Genomic DNA, 15508 nt, shown 5'->3' on the forward strand with positions numbered 1-15508 from the left:
CAGATACAAGAAAGAGGATGTTTTGTGGAATTCTAATCTTATTCAAACTCAGGTTTGAGGCCACAAGAACCTCATACCTACAGGTTTGGCTACTGGAGAGTCTGACCCAGAAGTTGGTTAGTTACCCAAGTACCAGGTTAGCACAGGACTCTTCTGTTCTAGAAAGTGCCTGTGGCATAGATGGAAAACTAAGGAGCCATCGGGACTGTGACAGTTAACTTTATGTGTCAACTTGCCTAGGCCATTATACCTAGTATTAGGTCAAATATTATCTTAACTGTTTCAGTGAAGGCATTTTTTTAGATGTTGATGGACCTTTATTTTATTCATTTATTTATATGTGGTGCTGAGAATCAAACCCAGTGCCTCACACATGCTAGGCAAGCACCCTACCACTGAGCCACAACCCCAGCCCCTTGTAAAGGTATTTTTAAGAGAAGATATTTAATTTATTAAAATAATTTTAGTTATAGTTGGACACAATACCTTTATTTTATGTTTTATTTTTATGTGGTGATGAGGATTTAACCCAGCACCTCAAACGTGCAGGTGAGTGCTCTATTGCTAAGCCACAACCCCAGCCCCCAAGATAAGATATTTAAATCAGTAGACGTTGAGTGAATTGGATCATCCTCCAAAATGTGGATGGGCATCATTCAATCAGTTGAAAGCATTGAGGAAAAAAAAAAAAAAAAGACTGACCTTTCCTAAAGAAGAGAGACTCCCGAGAGTAGACCTCTGGACTCAAACTAGAGCTCCCCTCTGGATCTCCAGGGAACTCTCCTGTTGGCCTACCCTGAAGATTTTGTACTTGCCAAGTCTCCATAATCACATGTGTGTTATAGGCTGATTTGTGTCCCTTTGAAGGTCATATGTAGAAGTCCTAACCCCTAGTACCTCAGAATATGGTTGTATCTGGAGATGAGGCCTTGAAAGAAGTAATTAAGATTCCATGGAGATGCTGGGCATGGTGACACACACCTGTAATCCCAGCAGCTTGGGAGCCTGAGGCAGGAGGATCATAGTTCAAAGTCAGCCTCAGCAACTTAGTGAGATCCTAAAGCAACTTTGTAAGACCCTGTCTCTACATAAAATATAAAAAAAAGGGCAGGATATGTGGCTCAGTGATTAAGCACCACTGGGTTCAATGCCTGGTACCAAAAAAAAAAAAAAAAAAAGTGACATGGAGGCATCTGAATGGGCCCTGCTCTGATATGACTGGTGCCCTTACAAAGAAGAGGAAATTTAGCAGGGTGTTGTGTCATACACTTATCCCAGCTACTCAGGAGGCTGAAGCAGGAAGATCACAGATTTGAAGCCAGCCTGGGCAACTTAGCAAGACCCTGTCTGAAAACAGAAAATAAAAAGTGGGCTGGGGATGTAGCTCAGTGGTAGAGCATGTGCCTAGTGTGCACAGGCTCTGGTTCAATCCCAGCACAGGAAAAAAAAAAAAAAAGATAAAATTTGAACATAGACATGTACATGCACAGAGGAAGGACCATATGTAGACACAGGAAAAGATGAACGTCTACAGAAGAGGTTGCAGAAGAAACCTTCCAGCCTCCAGAATGGTGAGAAAATAAATCTTTGTGCTTTTAAGCTGCTGCCCACTCTGTAATACTTTATTCAGGCAGCCCTAACTGACTAATAGAAGGACTATAGAGTATAAATCCCTTGAATTACCAGGCATGATGGCACATGCCAGGAATCCCAGCAATTTGGGAATCTAAGGCAGGAGGATCACAAGTTCAAGATCAACCTGGGCAACTTAGTGAGACTCTGACTCAAAATAAAGAAAAAAAAGATGGGCTGGGGATGTAGCTCGGTGGTAGAGCACCCTAGTTTCTACCCCCAGTGCCACTAAATAAATAAATTCCTTGACTCCAGGGAGCATGGGTTAGACATATGCCCCAGCTCAGTGCCTTACACATGGTATGTGCTCACTAAATGTTGTGCTAGATGGGCTAAGAAACCTTGGCACTTGGAATTTCCAAGGCACAAGAAGACAGAGGAAGAGATTTAGCTACAATAGTGGAAACATAAGCTTCAGAAAGATGCAAATATGGTGAGAGTTTTGTGTTCTGGTTCAGAGTTGACCATAGGAATCCAATGAAGAATGTTCTCTGTGACTGACTTCATATTCTCTAGTGTTCCTAACATAATGTCTAAGACTTAAACAACACTCAATAAAGGTTTTGTTGAATAAATGAAAACAACTAACCAAGTCAGAACTGAGAGATGGAGTGATCTTACATTTAAAAAAAAAAACTGTTTAAACACAAATATGTGCATGTATGTGCTTTTCAGACCTCTCTCTGAGAAGGCCAACAGTGGTTACTGGGGAATGAAGGCTTGTTTGGTGGCTTGTTTGTTCTGTTTATACATTTTCATGATAAATATAGTGGTGCTGGGTCCTTCAGTAACCCATAGGCTATGTATACCTGGACTCAATGAAAAGAGGCAATGGCAGGTGGGAATCATTTAGACCCACTGTTCCTCCCCTTTTGATGTCCTCACAGCTTTCCTTAAGTGCTGTGATAGTGCATTGATTGAGACCAGAGATTCCAATTTTCACAAACCACTCCACAGTGCCCAGAGAGAGCACAGGGTGACAGCATAGAGCCCCAGCATGACAAGGTAGCTTCGGAAGAGCAGTTGATCAAAGCGGTACAGGAGCGCCAGCCACTCAACCTCCTGTTGGTCCACCTGATCCTGAGTTTGGAGATAGTTGTTGATGGATCGAATCTGGAACCAGACTTCCTTCAGGGTTTCTGACTGGATCTGGTGTTCTTGACAGACTGGGGATTCTGCATGATAGAGGAAAATACTTGAGGTGAGCCAAGGGCTACCAAGGCCCACCGGAACTCTCTCTTGAATCTGACAGCTTCATCCTTCAAGGAAAGTTGTGGGCAAAACTAGGAAGAGAGTTGGGTGGGGTCGTGGACTGTCACCCTACCTGCTTGTTGAGGCATGGCTGTGCTGCAGGACAGAGACCATGGCAGAGTTATATTGTGAAAGTAGGGTATGAGTAGTGACCAGATCAACTCAATTGGAACTTTAGGGGCTGGGATGACTCTTTTACTTTCCTTTTTCTTTTTCTTTTAGGTTGGGGGAAGTAAATCCAAATAGAGAGCAAGCTTACATGTTCGAACTTTACTATTCTAGGGTGGATGAGTCACTGTGGGTAATTGAAAAATTAAACAAGCTAAAGCCACTTCCAGCAGAAGGTGGACTTCAGTCCCCAGAGAGGTAATATAAATGTGGTGCAGGGACTATAAAGCAGGGGCTTCAGATTCTCCACAAAGTGCAACCAAAGGCCTGGTGCTTTGCTGATGGGCACTGGTGCTGAGGGTGACCCAGAAAGATGGGAAAGGGATCTCTAGACTTCTCACAAACCTGTTACTCGAGCATCCTGGGTCCTAGGGTCCATTCTAGACCCATCGGTGCCAGCATCCCCTTGAAGGCACAAGAGGGGGAGTTCCTGGCCACTTCTCCACTCATCATGGAGGAATCTGACCAACAGAATAGACTTTGATAAGCTGAGAACCAAGAAGGCCATGCAGACTGTGAAGAAGACCCCTGGGAGAAGGCACCAGAGCAGAGAAGTTAGTTGTAGTCTCTGAGGTTTTTCCCTCCTCCAGTTTGAAATGCATCACCAGATCTTTGGCAGGAGTAAAATAACACTGGCATCAGGTGACCCTGAGGATGCTTACCAATCAAAGAGGCGCTCCCTGAGCTCCTAGGTACCTCGTTAGACATGTTGACTCTGAAGACTGTATAGCCCACCAGCACACTGGTCTTGAACACAATCCTCGCCCGGCAGTTGGGTGGCAGGTAGAAGCTCCCCAGATCCACAAGCATTAGGAAGATGCTGGGAATCAGCAAATTCACAACATAGGCCAATGGACATCTGCGAATCACCACCTGGCCAGGAACAAGGAGTTTGTTGAATCTAAGCCCATGGACTAACATTTGACTAAATCCACAGCCAGGAATACTCACGTAAGTCCCAACATGCAAAGCCTTCATATGCCATGTGAAGTCTGTGAAGTTTATCTTAGAAGTATGTTTGAGGTTATTTTGTGGTTTAGAAATGAAGGAGAAAAATCTTTTAAACTTTTACATAGCCAATATTAATATTATTGATAGTTATAAGAAGAAGAAGTTAACATTTATTTCCCACCTGCTGTGTGCCATACACTAGACTGTTTCATATGCTTATCGTAGTCAATCCTCAAAACTTTAAGGGCTAGATATTTTCATCTCCATTTTACAAACTAGGAAAGTAAGGTTCAAAGAGGTCGAATTATTTATCCAAATTCACGTATCTGGTAAGAAACTGTCTTAAAATGAAAACCCTCCTTCTCTTAAGCCACTTACGTAATATTGGGTATTATTTTCAGCCTCTCTTCTTACTTGGAATGTGAGCCTCTTAACACCTGAGGATCTATAAATATCTGGGCAAGAACAAAGAGAACAATAAAATGGGGAAATTGCAAGAGGGCTCAACAGACTGTTTGCAAGGTGCAGGCAGGGTATAAAGAAACTACAAGGTCTGTGATCCCAGTGACTCAGGAAGCTGAGATAGGAGGATCACAAGTTTGAGGCCAGCTCCAGCAACTTGGTGAGACCCTGTCTCAAAATAAGGAATAAAAGGGACTGGGGAGGGACTGGGGCTGTGGCTCAGTGGCAGAGCACTTGCCTCTCACATGTGAGGCACTGGGTTCAATCCTCAGCACCACATAAAAATAAAATAAAGGTATTATGTTCACCTATAATTTATATATATATATATATAAATATATATATTTATATATATATATATGGGACTGGAGAAGGGCTTGAGTGGTGGCTCACTGATAGAGCACTTGCCTAGCTTGTGTGAGGCACTGGGTTCAATTCTCAGCCCGCATATGAATAAATAAGTAATAAAGGTCCATCAACAACTAAAGAAATATTTTTTAAAAAGGTAGGGGGCCTGGGGAAAAAAAGAAAAAAGAAACCACAAGGAGGAGGTCCATGTAGGGCTTTCTGGGGACTGAGCTGATACAACCCTTATGCCTGAAGGGCCCAAGTGCTAGGGGTAGTGGCCAAACCTGAGGAAAGAGAAAGCTATGCAGGGTAGGAACTGTGGCTTTCTCCTAGGAACACAGCAATCTAGCAGTGGTTTCACCAGAGGCAAATGAAGAGGTAAGTACCCCCTCCCTCTCCTCCCCTCCCTCCCTCCAATCTCCTGTCGCTGCTCCTGCCCTACCTCCCATTGACCCAACATGACAAGGGACCCCATCTTAGTCTCCAGGAGCAAGAGAAAGGGGAAGAAGTGGGAAGTGGGGGCCCCTGGAGCGGGGACCAGCTGAAGCTACTCAGCTTGGCCGTGTTGTGGAAGCCAAGTGGATTGTGTAGCTTGGAACTAGAATCTCACAAAATCACTACTGTTGTTGCCATTCTGCACTGGGATTGTGATGTCTTTAAGAAACATATATTCTATTCTAATCTTTTCTGAAAGAGAAACCAAAGAATGGCAAGGTTGCCTTCCTCACTCCACTATGATCTCTCATCTCATACCATCTCTGGCTGGTGAAGATTCCCCCAAAAAAACAAAATAAGACTTCTCTTAAAATGGGTGTTCAATAAATGTTTGTTGAACAAATGAACATCCTTGGCCCTTTGCTATTGGACTTGGACAGAAATAATGCCTAGAATGTCTTTATTTTTTGCATTTGCCAAACAACAGAATGTTTTCTATGCTTTTATTCGTATGATATGATTTATTTGATCCTTACTGCCAAGTCGTTGGTAGGTAATACCCTCCATTTTATAAATTTTCAAAATTAAAGCTCGATTCCTTTAAGTGATTTAAGTGGCACCTCTGGGATGTGTCCCCACATCTTCTGATGCCAAGCTCTTTTCCACCACAGCATAGCTACAATTGTTGATCAGATTGGACCTCTGACCAGAGTGCAGGGCTCTTCTCCCTCATCTCTGTCTCCTGCTCTGGAAAAGAATCACAAAGAAGTGTGCAAAAGCCTCTCCTCCTGCACTTTGGTAGAAATGTGTTTTCTACCAAAAAAGGTAGAAAAGGCCAGGGATGGAGCAGAAGGTGGCAGGGAACAATGTGGCTGGGGGAGTCCAGATGCTGCCCTGGTGGTGAAAGTGGGGCTCCCCTGCAGCTGGATTCAGGAGCATGTCCCAACTCAGTGGAGCTTGGCAGGCCAGAGCCATTGGTGGATTATAGTCTGGCTGTTCTCTTTCACATTAAACATAATTGGCTGCAAATATCTAAACCAGAGCAACACTCACTGCTTTGCAATCATTTGGTTAAAACACATTTCTACCAAAGTGCAGGCAACAAGAGAAACAACAACAGAATTAATCGTCATCAACCTGCACCTTTCAGCTCCGCTCCTCATGCTGTGACTAAGATGGCAAAGGCAGGGAGAGGAGAAAGGGGGTCAAGTGGTTGGGTTCCATGAGGGTTTTGTGTTGTAACCTAGCCTGGGCTATTGGTGATCTGGCCTCCTGAGGTAGGGGGTGGCAACCACACCTGCTGTCTCTGGAGGGTAGAGATGTGAATACCCCCTAGAGATGCTGTGGCAGAGATTACATGAAAGAGAAGGAGTCTAACAATATCACTCTAAGGAAAAGCACAAGTAGGCATGTTGGTTTAGTGAAAAGAGCCTAGACGTGAAAGCCAAGGGCACAGAGTTCCATAGTGCCTGCATTGTAGCCTAGATAAGCAAGTGTAAGTGACCCTGCGTGAGGAAGCCAACCTCTCTATGGCTCAATTCATTCACTCCCTCCCCACAATTTTTTAAAAAGTAGTTTAATGTTGCCTTGCCATACATCTTAGTACAATTGAGATGAGCTATTGTACTCTTTAAATAAAGTTTGTATGTAAAAAGCACAAGCGGCAATGATTCCTCTCTACCCAGAGGCTGATGTAGACAGTGAATGTAAATCTATGCCAAAACCAAAGATGGGTAGTGTGGCTCCTCAAAGCCCCTGGTGTCTGAGAAAGTGCTGTTTTATCAGCCCAAATGATCCCTGAGATGTCCGGGGAGAGGCATGGGAAGAGCTAAGAAGTTACGTGGCTTCTGCTGCATGCAACCTAGGCAAGCACATATGATTCTGAACTTGATTTAATGCTCTGTAGGTGCCATTTAGAAATTCTTAATAATTTTTTAATAGGGGGTTTGCATTGTCATTTCCCACTGAGCCCTACAAATTAGGTAGCTGATCCTGTCAGAGGTCATTCCTCGCTGTACATCAACAGAAGCTGAAAGCAGAAGGGAAAGACCTAGGTACAAGGAGAGACAATTAGCTTTTATGATGATATAACAGAACTTCCTTGTCTTAACTAGCATGAACAGGTTGCCAGGCCCTATCATACATTCTGGAGTTAGGACAGGTCTCTGCCCTTGTTCCCTCCACATGGTTTCAGGAACCAGACTTGGCATTCACCAGGTATGCTGTAAGAGGCTCTATACAAAACTGCCCCTACCTAAAACCCAGTCATTTCTAATGGACTAAAGAAGCTGGTGCCTTTAATAAGTCTGTGATCAAAGAGGAATTTTGCCCTAGAATAGTCCATAACCAGATTCTATACCTGATCAAGATGATGAACCTTGGGACTTTCTAGTTAATATTTAGATGATATTTTGTATTTAGAGTCGATGTTAGAAAGGGCTAACTTTAGGGCATATTGGGAAGGGCAATTGTATTTTGCATACGAGGCAGATGCCACTATTCTATTGGGTTGAATACTGTCCCCAAGATATCATTCCTGGGGCTGGGATTGTGGCTCAGGGGTAGAGCTCTCGCTTAGAGCAGACGGGACCCGGGTTCAATCCTCAGCACCACATAAAAATAAAGGCATTGTGTTGTGTCCATCTACACCTAAAAAATTTTTTAAAAATTTAAAAAGATATCATTCCTTCCTGGAGCCCCAGAATGTTTCCTTATTTGGAAACAGGATCAATTAGTTGCAATTAGTTAAGATGAGGGGTCGGGAATTTGTCTTAGTAGTACAGCATTCACCAGTTATACTGTGCGAGGCCCAGGGTTCCATGCCCAACACCCATAAGATGAGGTCATACTAGGGTAGGATTGGTGTCCTCAGAAGAGAAGGAACATGCAAAAAGAAGACCACGTAAAGATGGATGTAGAGGTTCAAAAGATACATCTACAAGCCAAGTAACACCAGTGATTGCTGGCAACCAACAGATATTAGGTTGATTTTTTTTTTTTTTTTTTTTTTTTTTTTGTGGCACTGGGGTTTGAACCCAGGGCTTTGGGTGTGCTAGGCAAACATTCTACCAACTAAGCTATAGTCTCAGCCCCAACAGCAGATATTAGGTGAGGCATAGAACAGATTCTGCCTTGGAGGGCCCAGAAGTTGGGTCATTCTTGATTTCAGACTTCTACTCTCCAGGACAATAGGATAAATTTCTGTTGTTTAAAACCACTCAGTTTGGGGTACTTTGTTGGTACAGCGTTGTGAGACAAATAAAGGTGACTTTCCCAGTAATATATACTGTGTAGATAGCAAAGAACAGTCTGAGATGTGCTGCATTACACTTAGTTGTATGTCAGCATGATGTAGGATTAGGACATGGTTTCTGAGACTGCCTGGTTCAATCCAGGCTCCACTAGTCATCCTGAAGCTTCCAGTAAGTTACATAACTTCTCTTCATCTCAATCTATCCATTTGTAAAAGTGCAGATACTAGGAGCACCCATCTGATGATTATAAACTCTTTTTTATTCTATTTTTTGATACTGGGAATTCAACCCAGGGGGTATTTTACCACTGAGCCACATTCCCAGCCTTTTTAATTTTTTATTTTGAGACAGGATCCGACTAGTTTAGGGCTTCGCTAAGTGGCTGAGGCTGGGCTCAGGCTCTCCTGTCTCAGCCTCCTGAGCCAGTGGGATTACAGGTGTGTGCTACCATGCCTGGCACCAACTCTTAAAATGGTGCCTGACATGAAGTGTTCCATTTTGAGATTATTCTTATGTCTTCCTGTGCAGATTTTTAGGTTTATGATGGAAATAAAGAACCTTTTTATTTACCATGGTGTCTTAAGTGTTTACCATTGAGGCTGGCACATGCTAACAGCTAAAAAGATGTTTGTTGAATTGTATTAGAGTCTTTTAATAATGCTACATTTAGTTACAAAAGGAGTGTGAAGTTAGCCCAAATGGGGGCCAATCTATTGAGGTCAGTTTTTCTGAGGGCTACCTTCATAGTAACCCCTGCCTCTGCCAGTGTGTCCCAGGCTCTCTACAAAACTGCCCCTACCTAAAACCCAATCATTTCTAATGGACTAAAGAAGCTGGTGCCTTTAAATTCCACAGAAAGGGAAGAAAAAGCACTTTAGTTTCAGTCCGTGTTCTCCATTAGACACCCTTCAGGTGTTAGCAATATTATGCCACAATTTCATTATCCATTAAAGCCAGGTAATAATAAGTACACAAAGGTATTTGGAGCCTATTGATGTTAATGAAAGAGATCAATCTAATTCAGAATGTGTGTGTGGAGAGCTCCTTGGAGATGGAATAGGCCCCAAGGTTAGCCTCTAATTGCCTCCTTGATGGTAGACCCCACCAGTACTCAATTTTGCATGACCGTCTTTATGACATAGTTGGAATTTTGACGCCCAGACTCACGCTTCATACAGAAGCCCATTTTCCTCCTTTCTGAGGCCCCTCCCAACATTCCCAGTTCAGAAAAAAATGGGAAAGTTGCTGCCATTTAAGCAAGTTCCTCGTGCCAGACTGAGAGCTTCTTGTATCTGGACTGTGGATTGGGCTATATTAATAGGAAGTCTATGATTCTCACATTACTTGAGAATTTCTAGGATTTTAAATTCTCTCTCTCTCTCTCTCTCTCTCTCTCTCCCTTTCTCTCTCTCTCTCTCTCTCTCTCTCTCTCTCTCATGCGCACGGTGCTGAGAAGAATCTTCTATCAAGTTTACAGTATGAATTCAATGGACATCTCAACAAAATTACCCTAATCTAGAAAGGAAAATTATGATGGAAAAAGAGGTTAGGGGGTGCTAGGGTTGTGGCTCAGCTGTAAAGCACTTGCCTAGTACATGAGAGGCACTGAGTTCAATCCTCAACACCATATAAAACTAATAAATAAAATAAAGGCATTGTGTTCATCTACAACTAAAAAAAAATTTTTTTTAACTTTTTTCTTGAATACCCCTAGTTCATTTTTGTAGGACTGCTCTAAGGGCACCCCAATTCCTGCCTGAATGAACACTTTGCTCAGTGTGAGAATATCTGTGGTTGGGCTGGTTTAGTTCCCACAGCTGTCCACCTTTTCCATCCAACATGAATTTCTAAATTTTATCCCTACCTATTCCCACTTCTACTCTCATTTCTTTAAAAAAAAAAAAAAAAAAAATCGCTACCTTACAGAAATCAAATGCTTACCCTGCTGTTTCTGGGAACCAGCCCCTCCGTTCATATATTGGAAGAAATCTCCCCTCCCAAGGCTGCTGGATCAGGTCCCAGGCTGCACACAGATTCCTTGTAGGGAGAAGTGCCTTGCTCCGGGCCCCCTGTGGAATGAAGCCCGACTCCAAAATATCAGCAGTGCCCTCTGATAAACAGTACGTGTCCCAGAGCCAGCAGCTATGATTGTACATTAGTTGGAACTAAAGGGGCATCTGGAGAATGTGATTTAGTATAAATGGCAGCAGTGTACATCAGCCTAGGATGATAATGTATTTAGAATAGATCATTGTTTTTTCTGCCCACCCCACCTGTCCCTGACCTCCTGCTGAGCAGCCTGGGCTGAGATACCAGGTGATTAGATTAAGAGAGAGACGGCCCTTTGTGTCAGGGCCTTGGCAGGCCTAACATTGGCATGGAACTACTGGCCAATGGTTGCTGAAGGACATCCAGATGCCTTGGATGCTGGATTCATAATGGGGTACATGGTACAGAGAAAGATAACTATGAATCCAGGCATGGTACACATGGCAAGAATGGAAGGCATGGAGGCAAGGGAGGTTGAGAGAGACAGAAAACTGATAGATGTGAAGCCTGAGTCGTAACCAGAGCTGCAGAATCACTCCTGAGTCTGGCTAATAAGATCTGTGACTACTCAGGATTCTTTCCCCACCCTGTTTCTGAGGAGCAGGTGGAAGCCAGTTCTGCTATATACCCACCTTAGCCCCCATGGCAAAGAACAAGGGAAAAGGCTCAAGGGCAGGAAATCAAATGCCTGCCTGCCTCCAGCCTGCCTCTGTGGCCGTGAACGGAGCCAAGGAACCGAACCACAGTTTCGAGATCCAGAGAAGACCCCAGCCACACACGGTGAAGCAAACTTTTACCATCTCTGTTCAGCACATTCGAAATGGTGGTAGTTTGTAGGAAAACTTGGGCTGCTGCTGAGAAAACAAATTAATATTTAAGGTGAAGGGTGACATGTAAGTATAAGCAGTCACTTTGTGAAGAGAAGGAGGGGGAGAACGCCTGCGCATGTGCACATGTGTGCTCGTGCTCGGGTTACCTGCCCCATCTCTTGCCTGTTTGTCTCCTCCGTGCAGCGTAGGTAATGGTGTGTGCAGCTTTCTCCGGAGCACTTGGTAGGTGACTATGTTCCACCTTGTACGTGCTACTCCCTCACATTTCCTTTAATGTTCTCCATTATTTGGGCTGCATTAATAATGTTTGCAGGCTGATATCTTTAAAATTAATGAGGTGTTTACTCTTAGCCAAGAAGCTCATTGAAATTAAAAAAAAAGAAGAAGAAGAAGAAGGCTTCTTTTTTCCCCTCCCTCTCTCTCTCTTTCACACTCACACACACACACACACACAAAGTGGACAAGCAGACCACAGCACAAGCTTTGCTAAAAAACAAGCAAAATTCTAGGCAAGAACCCAAACCCCACCCACTGCTAAGAAGTATAGGAAGGCATGATTGCAATCAGGGGCTAGCCAGTGTTATACATTAGTTAGGTTCAAACTCCAATGGTATCTTAGAGGCCCTGGTTTAACTAGTTTTGCCAGAAAGCTGCAGGAAACGCCTTTTAACCAAACAAGGAATACCTGTGCCCTCAATTATAGCCTATCTTACCACCACCACCCTTAGCATATCCATCATAACTATAGTTCCTAGTGTAGTCTAAATGTACCTTTCTATTCCAAAGCTGCATTTCTAGGAGAATTCATCTCGTGGCAGTCCTGACTTGCCAGTTAGTCTCTATTTTTCTATTGGATCCATTTCTTGGCATGAAGGCCCCTGGCCCCAAACCACTCCTACTAACCAACTTTGTGCAGAAAAACAGAGCACACTGTAGCATATTAACACTGAGTCTGCTGGTTATGTGAACCGGCTGCTGACCATATGTCAGGATGGTTTGCCAGGAAAACCAGAGAAGAGAGAAGGGCTACCTCTGGGGCACAAAGCAGTAGGTTTCATTGTCTTGTACCCATCGCTCCCTAATCCCCCACAGACAGAATAAAGGAGCCAAGAGCAGTCTCAGGGATACATCAGAGGAATGTGGGTCCTTGGGGCAGTTGTTCCCTCTGATCCAGAAGCCACCAGTGGCTTCTGTGGGTCCTGCAGGTGACCACTGGATAATTCCTTCAGATATTCAAGTTAATAATATGATCATTTATGCATCTGCATCTGGAATTAATGAATAATTTACTCAGTTAAAAACAGGACAATAAGATTGATGAGACAGTCTTCCCAATTTGTTGTAGTGACAGGGTAGGGGGTTTTGTTGTTGTTTTCAGTAGCAATTAGAAGTGATAATGTTAGTATGTGCTGAAAGGTTTGAGGACTCCTGCTGTAGTTGTTGATTCAGGCCTCTGATGCCTGAATATCATTCTTTCTATATTCCCTTATGGAATCTCTACAGCAGGAGCCCAGGATCTCTCCCTGAACCTCTGCCCCCTGTCATAGCAAAATGCAGGTAGATGTTTGGAGCCATCTGAACCAACTGCTCCTGGGTGATAATGAATGAGAATGTGCAGTGGGAGTAAAGATTCCTCAGCCCAGTAGAAAAGGCCAAGGACTGCAGAGAAGTGGGCAACAGGGGCAGGAAGGAGAAGAACCTACGTTAAATTGAATCTGTGCAAAATCTCCAGTATTGCTCTGCCGGATGCTGTATGTTGAGGACACAGAAAGAAGTTCCCACTCGCTGTCATTCAAAAATGGTTTTTTGTCATGCTTAATGTCTTCTCTGTTCCTCAGGAAGCCCAGGTCTACATCTTCCACTGAAAAGAACAGAAACAATTAACTTCCCAGGAGAGAAAGAGGTGCCAACGTCAACCCACTTTTCCACTCCCAATTCAAATCTTTTCTTTTCTCCTGCCGCAACATGCAAAGTCTAATTGGTCTTATTTGAATTAGGAGGTAGAAGTGGGGAATAAAATCTTTCTAGTCATTAAAAAAACTATGAATTTGGGGTTTGGAGTCAACTCTCTACAAAATGGTGGAGCTTGTCCTGCAATTTCTATAACATTCTCAGTGGTGGTAGAGTCCTAATGTAATCACAATTTAACAGCAGCAGTGGACTCTAACATTGTACCTGATCTGAAGTATAGCAGGAGCCACATAACTATAGGAAGAGATTTAGATTTTTAAATAGACAATTATATTATATGCAAGAATGACATAAGACATGAGATTATAGTTTCACCTATGTATTCCAACCCAGCATAGTTGGATTTTCCAACTAATGGACTATTTCTCTCATGGTTTACCTGTGTGCAGAATGCTATTGAAGGTTAAGCTGCAATTCTGGATGTCAAAAGGAAAAGCATATGTCTGTAAACTGCAAGCAGAGACCACCTGGATTGGCTTAAAGTTCTTAATGCTACCAGATGAGGTCACGTAAACGTAGGGAATGTCAGGGGATCTTTCAATGTCCACACTATAGAAAACACAAGAAAACTTGTTACAGAGAGGGCATTAGTCATTTCAAAACATACACAGAACTGACTAAAGGATGGTAATGACCATTAGACATAGGACTAGCCTAGCACTGCAGAGACAGAATCCCATTTCCTATGAGATGATTTACTGAGGCAAAAATGGGCCTAGCAGTTGTAGTCTCATAAGTTAACTCATTTCCTAGTGTCATGGACCTGGACATGAAAAGTAATCTGAAAGCCAGGTATAGTGGCGCATGCCTATAATCCTGGCTCAGGAGGCTGAGACAGGAGGACTGCGAGTTCAAAGAAGCCTTGGCACCTTAGTGAGGCCCTAAGCAACTCAATGAGACCCTGTCTCTATATAAAATATAAAAGGGGCTGGGACTGTGGCAAATCACCCCTGGGTTCAACCCCTGGTTCCCAAAACAACAATAACAAAAAGTAACCTGAAGTACCGGCAATCAAATATTATCTTAAATGTCAAATCATGGCATTTCAAATTCCCAACAATATGCCTCCCTTCCACTTAAAAAATAAAAAATAGCAACAACGACTGAAAGTAAACAGCCACTGGCATGAATAGTGTCAGCAGTCTAAAACCCCACATAAGTATAACCCCCCACACTTACAACTCATTAATGATGATATCAGGGGCCCAGATGGCACTGAGAGGTAGAGAGATCTCTCTAATCTCATCAAACATGCTGGAGTTCCAGGATAAAAACTCATCATCCCAAACCTGTTAGGAGTAGTCAAAAAGGGAACTTATCAAAGTGGGACAAAATCCACCCCACTAAAGAAATCTGAGAAATTTGAATTAATGATCCAGTTTATCAGCCCCTTGGTACTCTGTTAGGGAAAAGGACTTAAGAAATCATGGCCATTCAAGAAACCATGGCCATTCATCTTGCAGGGACTCTAATAATTTATGTCTGCTGCAGATCTAAGGAAGTATAAATGCAAAGATAATATCTATTCCTTAGAATAATTACATTTTGAAGCAGATGCAGATCAGGAATCCAGCATGCATAGAAGGAAACAATCATTTACCTCACGGTACCATACACTTGTCTTTAATTTTTGATTCTGTATATCCTGCAAAGCAAAAAAGAAATGCACACCAAACCTTAGGATATCAATAAGCCAAAGGCACATTCAACAACATGACAATTCAGGTAAATAAAATCCAATCTAACCAAGTAATGCTGATTTTAAGAACATTACCTAGAGTCTTCAATACTTGGTAGTCTCTGTTCCTATTTATTATGTACACCTGTCGCTTTGAGCTTACTAAATTATCGATGACAAAATTACACTTTGACTGTACTTGACATCTTGAATGATTTGCTAATCTCTTTTCCACTCTAATTAGTTACTCTCTCATTAATCAAACTAAAAAATGATATAAAGTCTAAGTCAATTCCTAGCTAAAAAGATGAGACCAAGCTTTTATTTGTAATCAAGATATTATTCATAATCTTTCAGTGAGTATTATCTCAACTGATGCTGGAAACCATTTCTGTTAACTTACCTTGTGTTTAAATTTCTCTGCTTATAAAAAAAACTGAATGGGCTTAATATAAGTGAGGTATGTTTTACATGATATA

At 42.7% G+C, this 15508-nt stretch overlaps 1 protein-coding gene across 1 annotated transcript in view; it reads right to left on the minus strand.

Moving 5' to 3' along the window:
• Nucleotides 1-2571: 2571 nt before the first annotated feature.
• The window catches only part of Htr3b (5-hydroxytryptamine receptor 3B), a 33039-nt gene continuing 20102 nt past the window's right edge, over nt 2572-15508 (minus strand). The window contains exons 3-9 of the mRNA XM_076843760.2: nt 14952-14996; nt 14531-14640; nt 13731-13900; nt 13084-13241; nt 3714-3924; nt 3397-3579; nt 2572-2807 (exon numbers count right to left, since the gene is read on the minus strand). Of these exons, the coding sequence (XP_076699875.2) occupies nt 2572-2807; nt 3397-3579; nt 3714-3924; nt 13084-13241; nt 13731-13900; nt 14531-14640; nt 14952-14996 (1113 nt within the window). The remainder of the gene's footprint in view (nt 2808-3396; nt 3580-3713; nt 3925-13083; nt 13242-13730; nt 13901-14530; nt 14641-14951; nt 14997-15508) is intronic.

Source organism: Callospermophilus lateralis, chromosome 2 (genome assembly GCF_048772815.1).
Source record: "Callospermophilus lateralis isolate mCalLat2 chromosome 2, mCalLat2.hap1, whole genome shotgun sequence".
In the NCBI taxonomy this organism is placed as follows: Eukaryota; Metazoa; Chordata; class Mammalia; order Rodentia; family Sciuridae; genus Callospermophilus; species Callospermophilus lateralis.